Source organism: Phlebotomus papatasi, chromosome 3 (assembly GCF_024763615.1).
Source record: "Phlebotomus papatasi isolate M1 chromosome 3, Ppap_2.1, whole genome shotgun sequence".
NCBI classification, from domain to species: Eukaryota; Metazoa; Arthropoda; class Insecta; order Diptera; family Psychodidae; genus Phlebotomus; species Phlebotomus papatasi.
The window spans coordinates 46,362,772-46,377,379 of NC_077224.1; the positions used below are offsets into that span (position 1 = coordinate 46,362,772).

Sequence of the window (14,608 nt, forward strand, 5' to 3'; positions counted from 1 at the left end):
GTGCCCTATTTCGGCCCCCTTTTTTATTCTCATAGTTCCTTGCCCTTCGGGAATTCTTCCAATATCTTTTTCACGTCATCTCGTTTATCGAAGCTACATTTTTTGTTATTCTTTTGCATTTTATAATCTCTAAAGTACGTAAAATCTCAAAGTTCATGGGAATTCGAGGAACAAAACAGGTGGTCGAAATTGCAAGCTGGTCGGAATTTGGCACACTTACCCTTCATTTTATTCATGTCGAATAATTCAGAACGATATAGAATCGTACCCAACAATAAGCTAAGGCAAACTTTTCAATGGTTCGTTATTTTATTGGATTTCTAATGTTTTCTTTTCAACAAATGTCAAGCAGTTTAAATTGCTAGTAAAAGTTTTTATGAGCATTATGATACAAAAATTTAGCAATTTGGACGATAACAACAGAGGTTCATTGAGGTCATATTTTGAATGTTTTATTCTTTATGGTTTATGGGAATAATAAAAAAATATATATGCTACATGTTGCAAAGTAAATATTTAATTGATTCGAGTAATTGAGGAATATCATAAAAAAGTCTTTCGCAAAAAAGAAAATATGTAGGTCAGTTGACTATCAAATTCACCCCCATGCAATATTGCCACCTCTTCTTGTAGGATCACAAGCTGTATCTTTTGCAGCATTTTTAGTGCTTGCCCGCAGGATGCGCACATTCACCTGGCTGTAGTCCAGACCAGTGTAGAGATACAGTGGAAGATTATTGGCTAATACCCAGACACCTTGATCTACGGCCTTGTCAACTTTGAGATCGTTGGGGAAGGAGAAGAAGACCTGACTCTGGTCCACGTGATGTATATTATTTGGCACTAGCACCTTATTTGTGTCCCAGCATCCAACAGCATCTTGATTCACTAATGTGTAGAACAAGACACCATCCCGATCAATTCCGGATGTAGAAGATTGACTGTTTGTTCCTCTCTCGCCGACTTGCTGTAGAATTTCACAGATAGATTAGTAATATATTTTTTTTGTGAAGAACACGCGAAATGAGAAGATAGACCTTGAATTGAGTGTTGACATTGATGCCTTCTCTCCAGATAGTCTCGTTTTGGAGCACAGACGCTCGAACTGAGAATTCCTGAAGCAAAAATGGGGAAAAGTTATGTGGTGATAAAAAAAATAAAAGTGTTATATTTCAACAGACCGCATAACTTGACATTGGATGGAAGTAGACGAGACGATCCCCCTGTGAATTAACTAGCCCAAGAGCAGTGCCAAATATCCCATCAGTCCATTGATAGTCCAGTTGATTGTGGAAATTGTATTCACAGGCATGTGGATTTGGCAACATTAAGTAGTTACTAGCCCGCCAGCTTCGTTTCTTAGCCCAACTGAATACCCAAAGAGCACTACGCCAAGTATCCGTGATATATGCATGAGCATCTTCACACTGTCCATTGCGAATATCAACGAGGATACTTGTGTAGAGTGAATCCTCTTTGACAATGTCTTGTGGAATGGGATAATTGAGGAGGACTCTATCAGTAGTAAGGTCGAACACCACAATCTTTGGAGGACATACGAGATTAGGGGTGCTTGTTGTATTCACCATTCCAGCATCAATAGCCCAAAGTCGGCCACAATCATCAACATGAACCCGAAATACTGACATGAACTTTGTGCAGTCAGGATTTGTGGGAGTAGTGTGGAAGTTCCAATTGGGATATGGTCGCAAGAGCGGGCTCTTATCTCTTGATGGCAAATCCAACCACACAAGGGTAGCTGGGGTACCAGTTTTCCATCGTGGAATCGATATGAAGAAGCGATTCTCATAAGCATCAATTCCCAATGGCATGGTATTTTCCTGAATGTATTCTCTGAAAATGTATTTTATGTGAGGTAATTCCAAGAAGACAACTCTTGCGATAAAACAAGTTCTTAATAATCATTGAAACTTGTCATCAGTACATTCACAGGTCTTTGTCTTTTCTCACCCAAGAAGCAAAAAATTTGAAATCTATACCCAATATTATTAATAATTGTACATAGAAAAAATATTTTGTAAAACTTTTTATAAATGTTTGTAAATTCCAAATAAGGACTTACCGTAGATGCGGATGACTTTGACCCCCTTCTGTTCGTAAGCTTTTCTTTAATTCTAATGTTTAACCCATTCCTTACCATGGTATTATACATCATACGCAAATTGAGTGATTTTAGATGATTTATTCCTGGGCAACTGATACTCAAATTGCTGTCGGGAATGGATTTTTAGTAACTTTAGTTCTTCAATTACTTAGGAAAAATAGTCCGACCAAGATGAAAATAGAATTTGTTATTGTTTTCTTGCTTCGCGGAAGGTCATGCAAAATTTTTGCTCAAAATGGCGGACGAGAAATTTGACATACCGTAGAATTTATTAAAATTGGCCTCGTTCCTGTTTCCTGATTTGAATTCTGATTGCCAATTTGTTTCCTTGGATAGTTACTCTATCTAAAGCAATAGAGTTTATAATGAATTAATGTACAGAATTTAAATTCGGTGACCGTTAAGATATGTGTTTGACAGGGGTTCCCCGCGCCCCCATAATAGATAAATTTTTTTCTTTTCAAAAAAATCATCTATTAATCAGTAGGAAACTAATTCCAAAATATGAACATTCTATCTCACGTGTTTCTGGTACATTGACTAAATGGGTTAAGAACGGTTCTTCCCGATCTGACACGGTAGATAGGATCGGTAAAGACCATCCTTAAGTTCTAGCTAGAAGTAAAAATAAGCTTACGAACAGGAGGAGGTAAAGTCACCCGTACGAAATTCTCCTAAATCGTATAGCCTACTAAAACGTTCGTAAGAGTTTGTACTTCTTCAGAAGAGTGTTTGTAAAATTTTGTCATTTGTTCCTAAAGTTTTGCTAGGCAAACAAAAGTGTGAACAAATGTTAATAAAAGAAGAAAAAATGCTTATCAAGGGATCATATTACGAGCAATATTTGGGAAAAAGCACAAACTTTAACGAACTTGTTTGTGAGTTATATGATTTACGAAAAATAGGGAGAAAAGAGCCCAATTTTAAGCTCATCTAATTCAGAGGTGCCCCATTTCCCCCTATCTCTAACCTTCCAATTCTAAGATAGAAATTTAAGCGCTAAATCTAAATGCGTTTTTAATGGCCCTAGCACACCTTTTATATCAGGAGTGACATGATAACTCATTTTCGATACTATCGACTGTCGATTCTGAAAACTTTAAACGATAGTTGGACTTCCTGTATCCAATATAGATGTTTATCAACAGCTTCATTCTTTTAAGAATGTTTCAATGAATTGCCCAACAATCCGTAAAAAGTCAACATTCACTTAATCTAACATATATAGATTTATCGATACTATCGATTCGGTAGTATCGAAAAGTTATCATTCCACGTACCCCAGGAAAATTTCGTAAAATTACAGTAGAATTTCGCTAATTCGGCTCTTTTAAGATCGGGCTACTATTTAATTAGGGCAGTAGTTAAATTTGAAAAAAGCTTGCTGATATTTTTCACATTTACTTATTCTTGTTAAATGAAGAAAATATGCTTAAATTTTCCATGGTTTTTCTTAGTTATGATGTTATTTTGTATTATTAAGGAGTTTTCATTTTACTATAAATTTAATATGAGTATGTAAACTTAACATGAGTATGCAGATCAACAAAAAGTCATTGTATTTTTTATTTTTAATAGTTTGATATAGGAATTTCTCTCTAATTCGGGTGACATTTCGATCCCAAAACCCGAATTTGAGAGAGTCTACTGTAAAATTCACATCTTTTCCCTCTGAAATGTTTTTTCTTATGTCCATCTCATTCATTCCCACCCAAAATTAGATTGAACTAAATTAAATTTGGTGTGATGTATAAAAGAAGAACAAGAGTGCGAAAGAGTAGGATAAACAACGTAAGCAGTTTGAGAAAGAGAAGGATGTGAATTTGGATTTCATGAAATTTTCCTAATATAAAAGGTGTGCCAGCGCCATAAAGCTTGATTCTTATGGCTCCGGCACACCTAGATCAGGAAAATTTCATGAAGTCGAAATTCGGATCCCTTTCTTTCTCATATGTTTTGCATATGTCTATCTTCATTCTCTCGCACTCTTCTTCTTCTCTTAAACATCACTAAAAATTCAATTTAGCTCAAACGAATTTGGTATGCGAAAGAATTAGATACTCATATGCAAAACATGTGAGAAAGGAAAGGTTTCGAATTTCGACTTCATAAATTTTTTTTGATCTAAAAGGTGTGCCAGAGCCATTATTTTCAGAAAAAGATATTTATTTAAAGTGTTATATTTCTTTAAGCGTTAAAGGAAAAATGCAATAAGCTTCAGAATAATAAAACTAAATTGAAAATATTAAACTCCCTAAAGGTTTTTCTAATTTAAAAGCTGGTTAGGGAAATTCTTTCTACCTTTAAATGCAGAAAATTTCAAGGCAAGATTATAGATGAAGCGTTATTAGATCGGAATAGTAAATTTTTAATTTGAGAGCCAGATCCCTTGAATAAGGAGCCCGCTGTTAAGAGGATTGGGTAAATTCTGACAAGTTTTCTAAAAATGACGTAGACATATCACTTACATTTTCTGTCTTTATGATTTCGGAATTATCGTATCAGTCCCTGATTAGTATGCTATTATTTTATTACATGCTTTGATAATAAGTTTCTGGATTGATCGAGTTTTCACTATAGATTTGGAATTATGGGCAGAAAGATTTTTCTATGTATCTTATGGAATTTGAGGAGAATTAGGGAGAGGTGGGGCTACAATGATCTGGGGCTACATTAAGCTTGCGCTACATTGAAAACGTATATTTCTAAAGAAAGCTGGATCTATCCACAATTTAATTTAAATCTACAATTCTTTTGTCTATCTAAATTACATTACGTTAAAGATCAGCTTCCATTGGAAGTATACGAAAAATAATGTTTTCAATGCGGCTGCCGCCGACTTCACAGCCGCCTTCATTGGGAACTACCGCTGCATATCCCGAATCAGTAGTCGTGTAGGCCGTTACATAATTTGTGTAATATTTTAATAAATTATAAACAGTTTTTTCATATAGGGTAAATGTGCCAAATTTAGGTTAGATTTTAATTTCGGCCACTTTGAGTGTAACTTCGGCCAAGCAAGTAAATTAACCCTCTATCAGGTAAGACCGTCACAAACAAGGTGGCCGAAATTCCACGCAAAGTAGCCGGAATACTACCCAAAACAATGCCTATATTTTTATTAATTTTTCAATATTTTAAAAGCTCATTTAAAGAAAACGAAGATGATAAACTAATTTTGAAGGTGCCAAACAACCCTCCTAAAAATGAAATAACAAGAAATTTCAATATGTATTAAAAATGTATTATTAATCAAATTAATTATTATTAAATGTAGTATTAATCAAACTTGGGACTTTGGTGCTTCTTTGTAACTATGCTGAAATTTGGCACACTTACCCTACCATATAATGGATATAATGCAAATAATAGAATCAGTGAAATGCTTTCCAGATGAGAAAAGATAGGATGTAACCACGGATTTTGAAAAAATCAAAAAATCCTGATTCTGTATTGACATATTTAAAGATTTAGAGCGCAAGATGATATGAAGAATAAAAGGCTTCTTGGGCATTTGTATTGTAAGATGCTAATTAGAAAAAAACCGGCTTAACTCACCCAGAAGCTATGGCTGCTCTTCTTTCGGTAGTACTTGGGTATTCATAATCAAAAATTTTCCATTCGTAGACAATTTCAAAGGGACTGGTTGATGATACATATTCTCCACCGTAAGGACCCCTTCTTTGGCCAGGTCTCTGATTTTGATTTTGATCCTGAATGCGCGATCCAAGTCCTACTTGTCTGTTATCATTGGTGTAGTTTGGCAAATTCGAGGCTTGATTTCCCCAATTACGAAAGGGTGTATATCCATCTGCAAGCACTATCACTCCAAAGAGCAAGCCTAAATATGCCACGAACTTCATGGCTTCTTCACAATTTTAATACACTTTTATTCACTTGTTAATTTTGAGAACATAAATGGTAAACCCCAGAAACTTGCGTCAGAACTTTGCTGGTCTGACTGGGAACGTTGCACTGGTGAGACTGACTCTGGAGACAAATATCAGTGTGTGTTATATAGTCAGAGCTGACAAGGCTACTTTTTTGAGATTTTTCTGCCTAATTATGTAAGATATTTTTGTTTCATTCCCCATTGATATAACATAAGTAAAGCTTAATGAGCTTGAAATATAAGAAAAATACCTAATTCTCACCAATTCGTTCAATGTTTCTCTTCTCGTTTATTTATTTAGTGCATGAGTAATTTTATGTTTTTTTTTTCAAGTTTTGTTATTTATAGCTTGATCTCTCAATTATTATTATTAAATGGGAGTAATTAGTTTAAAATCTTTATTTTTTTTATATTCATAATAATGTTTCTAAATGTTGGTATTAAGTCACAGCAGTCAAATTGGCATCTGAATGATTTCAAAGCATTATGGGAAAATCATTTTTTTCACACTAAATCGACAAAATCGGGCAGATAGCATAATTTTAACAAAAAAATGACGTTTGGACGAAATTTGGGTAGAAATGTCCTCTACAATTATGCCGAAGTAATCATCAGACTCGGTTGAGCAAAAGTCGAGATAATCGAATTTGTGTAACAGGAAAATTGTTTTTTTGACTTAGCGCCCCTAGGGTTAGTCCTACGAAGTACAAATGTTCTATAAAGTTGTAGCACTTTGCAAGACCTTTAATTTGCGCCCTCATTCGTCAAAATCGGTCAAATAGAGATGAAGATATGGCGTTTTAAATTTCATTAAATTTGACTTCTCATATCTCTGGTTCTCACCACTTTTTGTAAACAACAAAGCCTAGGCTACAACACTTTAAAATTTGACCAATTGAGCACAAAGGCGTTTTTGAAAAAAATGGGTTTTAATTTTGACACTATCGCAGCGGCATCTGTGGTCACTCATCTGAAAGTGCTCATCGAGACGAAACCAAAAAACCAAAATTTAGGTTAGAATGATAATTAGAAGCGGAAATAGAGGCCGGTCAATTTTCGAATTTTGGACCCTTATAGCTCAGGTCAGGACATTCGATCGACTTAAGTATTTTTTTGTTTGATAGGTATAATCTGCGACTACAACATAAGATTTGAGCCCGATGCACAATGGAGTTTTTGAGTTATTTAACTTAAAAAATTGAGCGGTAGTTTAACGTCCTACCTACGTTAAAGGAGTTATGGTGTTCCATGAGAGCTTTTCAAAACCCGCTCACTTTTTATTTCTGGCAATTACAACCGGAGTTATGGCTATTTTAAGAATTTCTTTTGGATCCTTATAACTCGGATCAGGGGGATCAGGGGACCTTAAGTTTGGTATTGATCGATAAGGCCATAGAGGCGGAGCTATTAAGAAGTCCAAAAAGATTCGTCTTCAGAATAACGAAAGGAGGGTGGGAGATGGGAAGTCAATGCACCAAGTTGCAATTTTCACCCGATAACCTTTATCGAAAACCGCAAGTCGTTTTATTAGTTTGGGAGCTATTAAGCTCCAAATCCCGGCCGGCCGGCCGGGAACGTTTCTTAGCCACCCATATAATTCGTGATGAAGATCTCAGTGGCGCAATAGGCAAGACCATTGGTTCTGGGGCGGTGAGATTTCTGATTCGACTTTCACAGCTGTGTGTTCGAGTTCCACCCGGTGCAAGCAACAGAATGTCAAGAAAAAGACATTTTTCACTGTAATAAAACATAATAAAATACACCGCCTCTACCCAAAAAAGCTTCAGAAGCACGGAAGAAGCATTCACTACGAGGAAGGCGCTCCTGGGCGATTTACGATCAGCATATTCTTCCAACATGATACACATTGTAATGATAACCTTGTAATACCAAATAAAATGTCTCGATGTAATTAATAATAATAATTTGTAATCAGAAAGTGGCGAAACATATTTTGACAAAATTTGGTCCCGATCGGAAGACGGAAAATGCTGGTAGGATTAGGTGAGATGTTTAACCATTTAAGGACGATTGGAACACCGGTGTCCCATAAAGAAAATAATTTTTCCTGACTATCTAAAGTTATTTTTTCCTTATATTTGTACGTAATTGCAAAGTAGAAGGTTGAAGGGATCTAGGATATTTTTTGGAAGTCTCTAGGTATTTGCTACATAGTAAATTTTTGAGCTAAAAAATCACGAATTTTTAAATTCTCATAATGAAAATTAATTTTAAATATTTTTAATTCTTCAAATTTTTTTAAGGAAAACCGTTTTGAGAAAAGAAACTACAATACACAAACATAATATTTATCATTAGATTGAAAATTATCAATCATTAGTATTGTTAAAAAAATTACTTAAATTTTTAGGCTATTTTTGTTCCTATCGTCCATAGAGACAAAAAATACACCAAATTAGACTCTATTGGCGTTTCGAAGGCCAGATATATGACCTTTTACTGGTTTTGTTCATTAGTTTATATTTATTGCTGATTTTCGGTCCACGCAAACTGTCTCGTCGTTAAAGGGTTAATAATCTCACTATAACCAGAGTGTGTGGGAACCCTGCAAACCTTCCCCTATTGTTATTTCTTCACTGAATTTGTTGAAATTCCGCTACACGAAAGCAAAGTTTATGACAAACCGTACCGATGGCAGCCAAAATTTTGAAAGCCAAAATCTAGAGTGCCAAAATCCAGAGCTCCAAAATTCAAAATCGCCAAAATCTTGAACGGTCAAAATCCTGAAGTGGTCAAAATCTTACAAAAGATAGTGTATGGAATAATTTCCAAAAACACGATTCATTTATAATATGAAAAAGAATAATTTTGAATATAGGAAATGCAAAGATAAATATGTGAGACCCGTGATAAACCCTAAAGGCGTCTTCTATACGGGGGGATTTCGAAATGCACCTCACTGTGCTCTGCACCGGTGAGTCTCGGGAAATCTTCCCTAGTGGTTCATGCCTGAGATAAATTTTCTCTACCCTCTGTTATAAATTATCCAAGTGTGCTCTAACTAAAATAGATAGTCTGGAAGACTTTCTATTTTATTTCGAAACGTTTCGAACGTCAATCACACAGTGTTTTACGATCAAAGAATTTGTTAAAGAGTGGTAAAATGGCGATTTCGAAATAAAATTCCCCCGTTTAGATGCTCCCAAAATGTTCATGCAGGGTGTTTCTTTTGCAAATACTCTTGAGGTGTTCTACTTCGATACTCACTTCTTGAAATAACGTCGGTTGGATCAGCAACTGTACTAAATACATTTGCTTTGTATCTGCATTCATCGCAAACGCCGTGTAGTGAACGAATGCTTACAACGAATTCTATAATGTCCCTCACAGTTTTCATTTTGAACAGGTTATGTCCTAGCGTTTTCGTCTTTAGTGACTTCCAAATTTACGTCATTAGTAAAATTGGTTTTCGGAAAATTCGTTCCCATTAATTATGCACAACTTTTGAAAAATAAACTGCAAAGAACATTAATAACATACGGTGATGCTATGAACTCCAGGCTAGTGTTTCGCGTGAGGCATGAACATCTCCAATGGAAACCCATTTTGCCTAAAACCGTCTTGCAAATTAATTAATTATTCTATACGAACGCCACGATCTTCAAATATAATTCAAATTAACACAAGAAACGATAATGATCATTGCCAAAGTGTAGTCGAGACGTAATATATATGGAATTAAAGGTCGCGAATCTGTCCACTTGCTCGTCCTCGCTCTCATCCAAATCGTCCAATCTTTAATTTTCTCATCAATAGAAATCTTTGGTTCATTGTATTACTGGGAGATTCTGTGGCAGCAGAACACTATATGTATGTAGACAGTGTACAGTGATTGCTTGTCCAACTGAACCTTACTTTAATTAATTTAATTGATTGTACGATCTCGCAATCAAAAATCTAATTTGACCCACATTTGGAATTTATTAAGGAGCTCATTGACTTTGCCATTTTTTCTTCATCGTATAATAGTAAATATCTCCTATTCGTTTTGATAAATGGGACAAATTCTAACTTGATGCATTTTGCTTCTTAAAAATAATTATAGCACATTTTGCACGATTCTCAAGAGATTCTATATTAGACTTTGTTGAATGCATTCCAAGACATGGCATTGAAGTATTTTTCAGCGTACAATTCTGAAAATGTTTCCTTCAAGGAGAAATCTTTCTTGCATGTCGCTTGTTAACTCGACATATGGACAATTAAATGGAGAGAAGATCAACAATAGTATGTTTGAGCCACGAATTCTCATGCGCAGTGTATAACCAGACAAAACTGTCACAGGTAAAACAATACTAATCAATTATTCTCCTATACCATTTCTAATTGAACTGATAACTTGGAAATTTGTGTATTACAAATCTCATAAATCCTTCTTAATCTCGAAAACAAATAAATTCAAGGGAAAATCCAATTTATATGGCAATTTTGTTAAAGAAATACGTATGGTTTCGTGATCAGGAAAAGGATAAAAAAGCATTTTTTTAGACTTTTTAGAAACACTGAAACATGTTAGGGGGAGGTGGGGCTACTTTGCGCTGTGGGCCTAGATTGTTATACGATTTTCCGCCTATTTCTAAATGAAGCTAGTCCTTACAATTATTTTTTTAGATCCACAATTATTTTGTGTATCCAAATTACATCATGTTAAAACTCAGTGTCCATTAGAAATATGCAAAAAAAATCGTATAACAATGTAGCCCTACAGCTCAAAGTAGCCCCACCTCCCCCTATATAATTTTATTAATTCAATAATTTGATACTTATTAATTCTTTTGTATTAAAAAGAGTTTATACAAAATTATATCATTTCAGGGTCTACCGGCCGTCCGACTGTCCGTAGTACGAAATATCTCCGGTTTGGAAAGAGATTTCTTCATTTTTTTAAATATATTTGCTCGCTCGTATGGTGGAGTCATCACTAACGGACGTTAAACACTTAATGGACCGTTTGCAAAAACTTTAAGTTCTTACCTGAAATAGATTTTAAAGGATCATAAAATTAAAAGTTTACGACGTGATTACCAATTTTGCTAACTTTCGAAATCTGGTTTAAATAAGAAAAGATTTTTGTAAGCTGTCCATAAGTCTATAACGTCCAGAAGTGATGACTCCACCCTACGACGATTTCTGTAAAATTAGTTTTTGAAAAAAAAGGTTCTAATCGGTTCGAAACAGGTTCTTATGGGTTTTTTACACTGGCAAAAAAAGGATCAAATTGATCCAAATTTAATCCTTTTGCAAAGAATGGATAAAATTTCATACTTACCCAATCCTAATTCCCCCAACCTCGGTCTGTTTTTTCCAAAGAGCACATGGTAATCGATGTGATTTCCAAGACCTAAAGTGTCCAACTGCCACGATGAGTAAGTGCAATTGATAAGACTCTGGGTATTCCATTAACCGGGGTAAACGGGGTAGCACGAAACAATGATATTTATATGTACACTACCATGTATGCCGACCATTTATCCAATGAACTAAGATCCCTATAATATCTATGAATTCATATAAGTCTCGTCCTCTAAAATTAATATCTAAATAAAAGTAAAAATTGCAGTTTTACAACTACTGCGTGTTTACTACTACCCCAGTTTCCTCTATGTCATGTGTTTGCAGTTCGCCTTTTCTGTTTTTCTATAACAGCGTAGGGACTTTTCTTGAAAAAAAAAAAAACACTTGGAAAAGACACAACAGAAAATCCATTTTCTGTTACACCGAGAAAAATGTGGATGGTAAAATGTACCATCCTCCATGCAAAATTTTAATGGGCGGATAGTAAAAATTCACCCAGAAAATGCGATATTAAATCGGACTGTCAAAAATTGTAGAATCTATTGTATGGATAGTAAATTCTAATAGCCGGATGGTAAAATTCTAATATCCCGAATATTAGATTTTACTAGCCGGATGGTAAATTTTACTGGCAGGATAGTAAATTTTACTAGCCGGATATTAGGAATGAAAAATGTCGGAAGATTTTATTTTTCCCCATTTTCATTAATTTTTGGCCATTGTTTGAGGGCTTGGGGCCCCTTCCTGGATGACATTCTCTTTATTTCAAGCCATTTTGATGCGTGAAAATCTTTTTCCAACATTGACGACTGCGCCGAGATTTGAACACGCGACCTTTGTGATGACAGTCGAGCATCTTCCAGCTGCACCACGAATTCCTATAATGTATTCAAAGCATATCGACGGGAACCGTTGCATCGGCACCCACGATATTTTAAAATGACATTCTAACAGCAGGATGGTAAATTTTACTAGCTTGGATAGTAATTTCCATCCAACTTACTATCCTCCGTTAAAATTTACTGTCTTCCAGTTAAATTCTAACATCTAATATGCGGCCTATAAAATATACTATCCGTATATTAGAATTTAAAACAGGTCAAGGTAAAATCTAAAGGAAGATAGTAGATTTTACCATCCGGATATTAGAATTTACTATCCATAGGATAGTAAATTTTAAAATGTCAGGATGGTAGATTTTAAAGGAAAGTTTCTATGGAGGATGGTATTTTCTACTATCTTTTGAGGCAGTAGAATTTAAAGACACGATTTGTAGAAAATACCATCCAAATTTTTCTCGGTGTAATAAACGGCAACTGCAGGGGAATTCTGTAACAGTATGACAATGTCATATGACAAATTTTTAGGACTTTTTACGTGGTAGATTTGGCAAGCGTTCGAAAATGTGATTAATATCAAGTGAGAAGTTCTCAGAGCTTACTTTTAATAGCCATTCGACCTCATTGGGTTTTAATGTTGTCCTGCTCCCGAACTTAACTACGAAAATTTGACATATGATATTGTCATTTTGTTACAGAATTCCCAATCTGAAGGGGAATTCTGTAATCGTATGACAATGTCATATGACAAATTTGAAAGTTTTAATGTTGCGAATTTCGAAAAACTGTGGAAGAATGCGATTCATATCTACCACTGAGAGCTTCAAAGAGGTCCTTACAATGGACATTTGATGCTCATTGGTCCTTATCAGTGATGTCCTGCACTCGAGTTATCACGAAAATTTGTTACATGACATTGTCATTTATTACAGAATTCCCCTGCTGATCTGCGATATAAACTTTGTAGAGGAATAAATTTATTGTCAAATTATCATCTAATATTGACACGGAATTTTAAAAAGTGTTTCCAAAATCGACTCTTAAAAAGTATTGTTGAAAATAATAAAACTATTGTATAGAGTGGTAGATTTTTCTAAAATACTCTGAATAGAAACCTATTCTTAACTCTTTCGTCTCTTTTGGGACTCTGAGTACCTAAAGAAGCATATGAATATTCTATGAAAAACAATGTTTTTTAATTATTCAGAATTGATAAAAATTCGATTCTTGTGAATGATTACAAACTATAAGGATGTCCAAATGCAAGATATTTTTTGTAGGACCTCAATTAATTCCTGAGCTTAGATATTTTTGATTAAAAAATTGTGAAATTGACTTGCAGCATATGCTGCGGTTCGGAAAGAGTTAACAGACTTCTCAACAGAAAGATATAATGCCAAGAATATGGCAGTAAAATTATTTTTTATTACTAAAATAGAAATAGTTTATGCAAGAATATGCAATATGCAGTTTGTATTTAGTATATACTGAAAATGGGTTCTAATTCTAATTTTCCTTCGATAACAATATTTTATTCTTGTTTTCCAGAAAATAGGATATGGCCAATTAAAGGGAACTTGATACTATATGCATGCTAAAATTCAACATCTGAATCCAAACATTTCCTACTTTGTAGTGCAATCTTCGGGCACAAAACAACTAACCAACTTAAATGCCTAATGTCTCTCACTAAAATATTTCTATTAAAGCAAAATACAAGAAAGAGGAGAAAAACAATCTACGAGGAAGAGATTTCAATGGGCCGTGAGAGGAAATTGGCACTTATTCGACTGTTTGTATACATGAATTTCAACGGAAGAATTGCGTCGATTGTGGTATATACTCAATTTTCTTGCCACTACTATTTAAAACTTAATTAGAAGATCATTACAGAGGAGAGAATTCACAGATTATCCTGAAAGATTTGCACGAAATGCGTGAATCTCGTTTTCAATATAACTCACTTGTGTTCCGATACAATATCTTAATACTTTATATACTCGGAAAATTGCTCCCTGGAATAATTGCAAGAATCACATGCATTAAGTGAATTCACTTGTAAGTAAATTTGCATTATTACCTAAATTGATTATTAGTCTGATATATTGTACAAGGTTTTACTCAATTGAATTACAAGAAAATAGATAATGTATTCATTAAGATCATTTAGATTAGAATTTTGATAAAGGAAAGAACCAACGAAAAATTGTAAAGCCTAATTTAATATGAGGAAATTAGTTTAAATTTAAATCTTTGATTGGCTATAAATACAACTTGAGTGATCCACAGATAATTGAAATAAAATGAAAGACTTCCCGAATTGCGAATTCAAACAAATTCATTGAACTCTTCCAAAAATATCCAACACTTAGCATCAGTCTCTTTCTCTGTTGTCCATTTTGTAAATCTAATTGGACGAATTATTGCATAATCCCA

At 34.4% G+C, this 14,608-nt stretch overlaps 1 protein-coding gene across 1 annotated transcript; it reads right to left on the reverse strand.

Annotated features, from left to right (window-relative positions):
• Window positions 1-290: 290 nt before the first annotated feature.
• On the reverse strand, window positions 291-6,117 carry LOC129808000 (protein yellow-like). Its single transcript, XM_055857632.1, has 4 exons — window positions 5,684-6,117; window positions 1,182-1,854; window positions 1,038-1,115; window positions 291-967 (listed from the first exon to the last, which is right to left on the reverse strand). The coding sequence occupies exons 1-4, from the start codon at window positions 5,986-5,988 to the stop codon at window positions 599-601; spliced, it is 1,425 nt and encodes a 474-aa protein (XP_055713607.1). The 5' UTR covers window positions 5,989-6,117; the 3' UTR covers window positions 291-598.
• Between the last annotated feature and the right edge of the window lie 8,491 nt (window positions 6,118-14,608).

Excerpts from the sequence above, each read along its gene's own strand:
- LOC129808000 (XM_055857632.1), bottom strand. The coding sequence starts at position 5,988 with ATGAAGTTCGTGGCATATTTAGGCTTGCTCTTTGGAGTGATAGTGCTT. Across the intron at positions 1,116-1,181 it reads ATCCAATGTCAAGTTATGCG|GAATTCTCAGTTCGAGCGTC; the intron begins GTCTGTTGAAAT and ends TTTTTGCTTCAG. Across the intron at positions 968-1,037 it reads ATGTCAACACTCAATTCAAG|CAAGTCGGCGAGAGAGGAAC; the intron begins GTCTATCTTCTC and ends GAAATTCTACAG.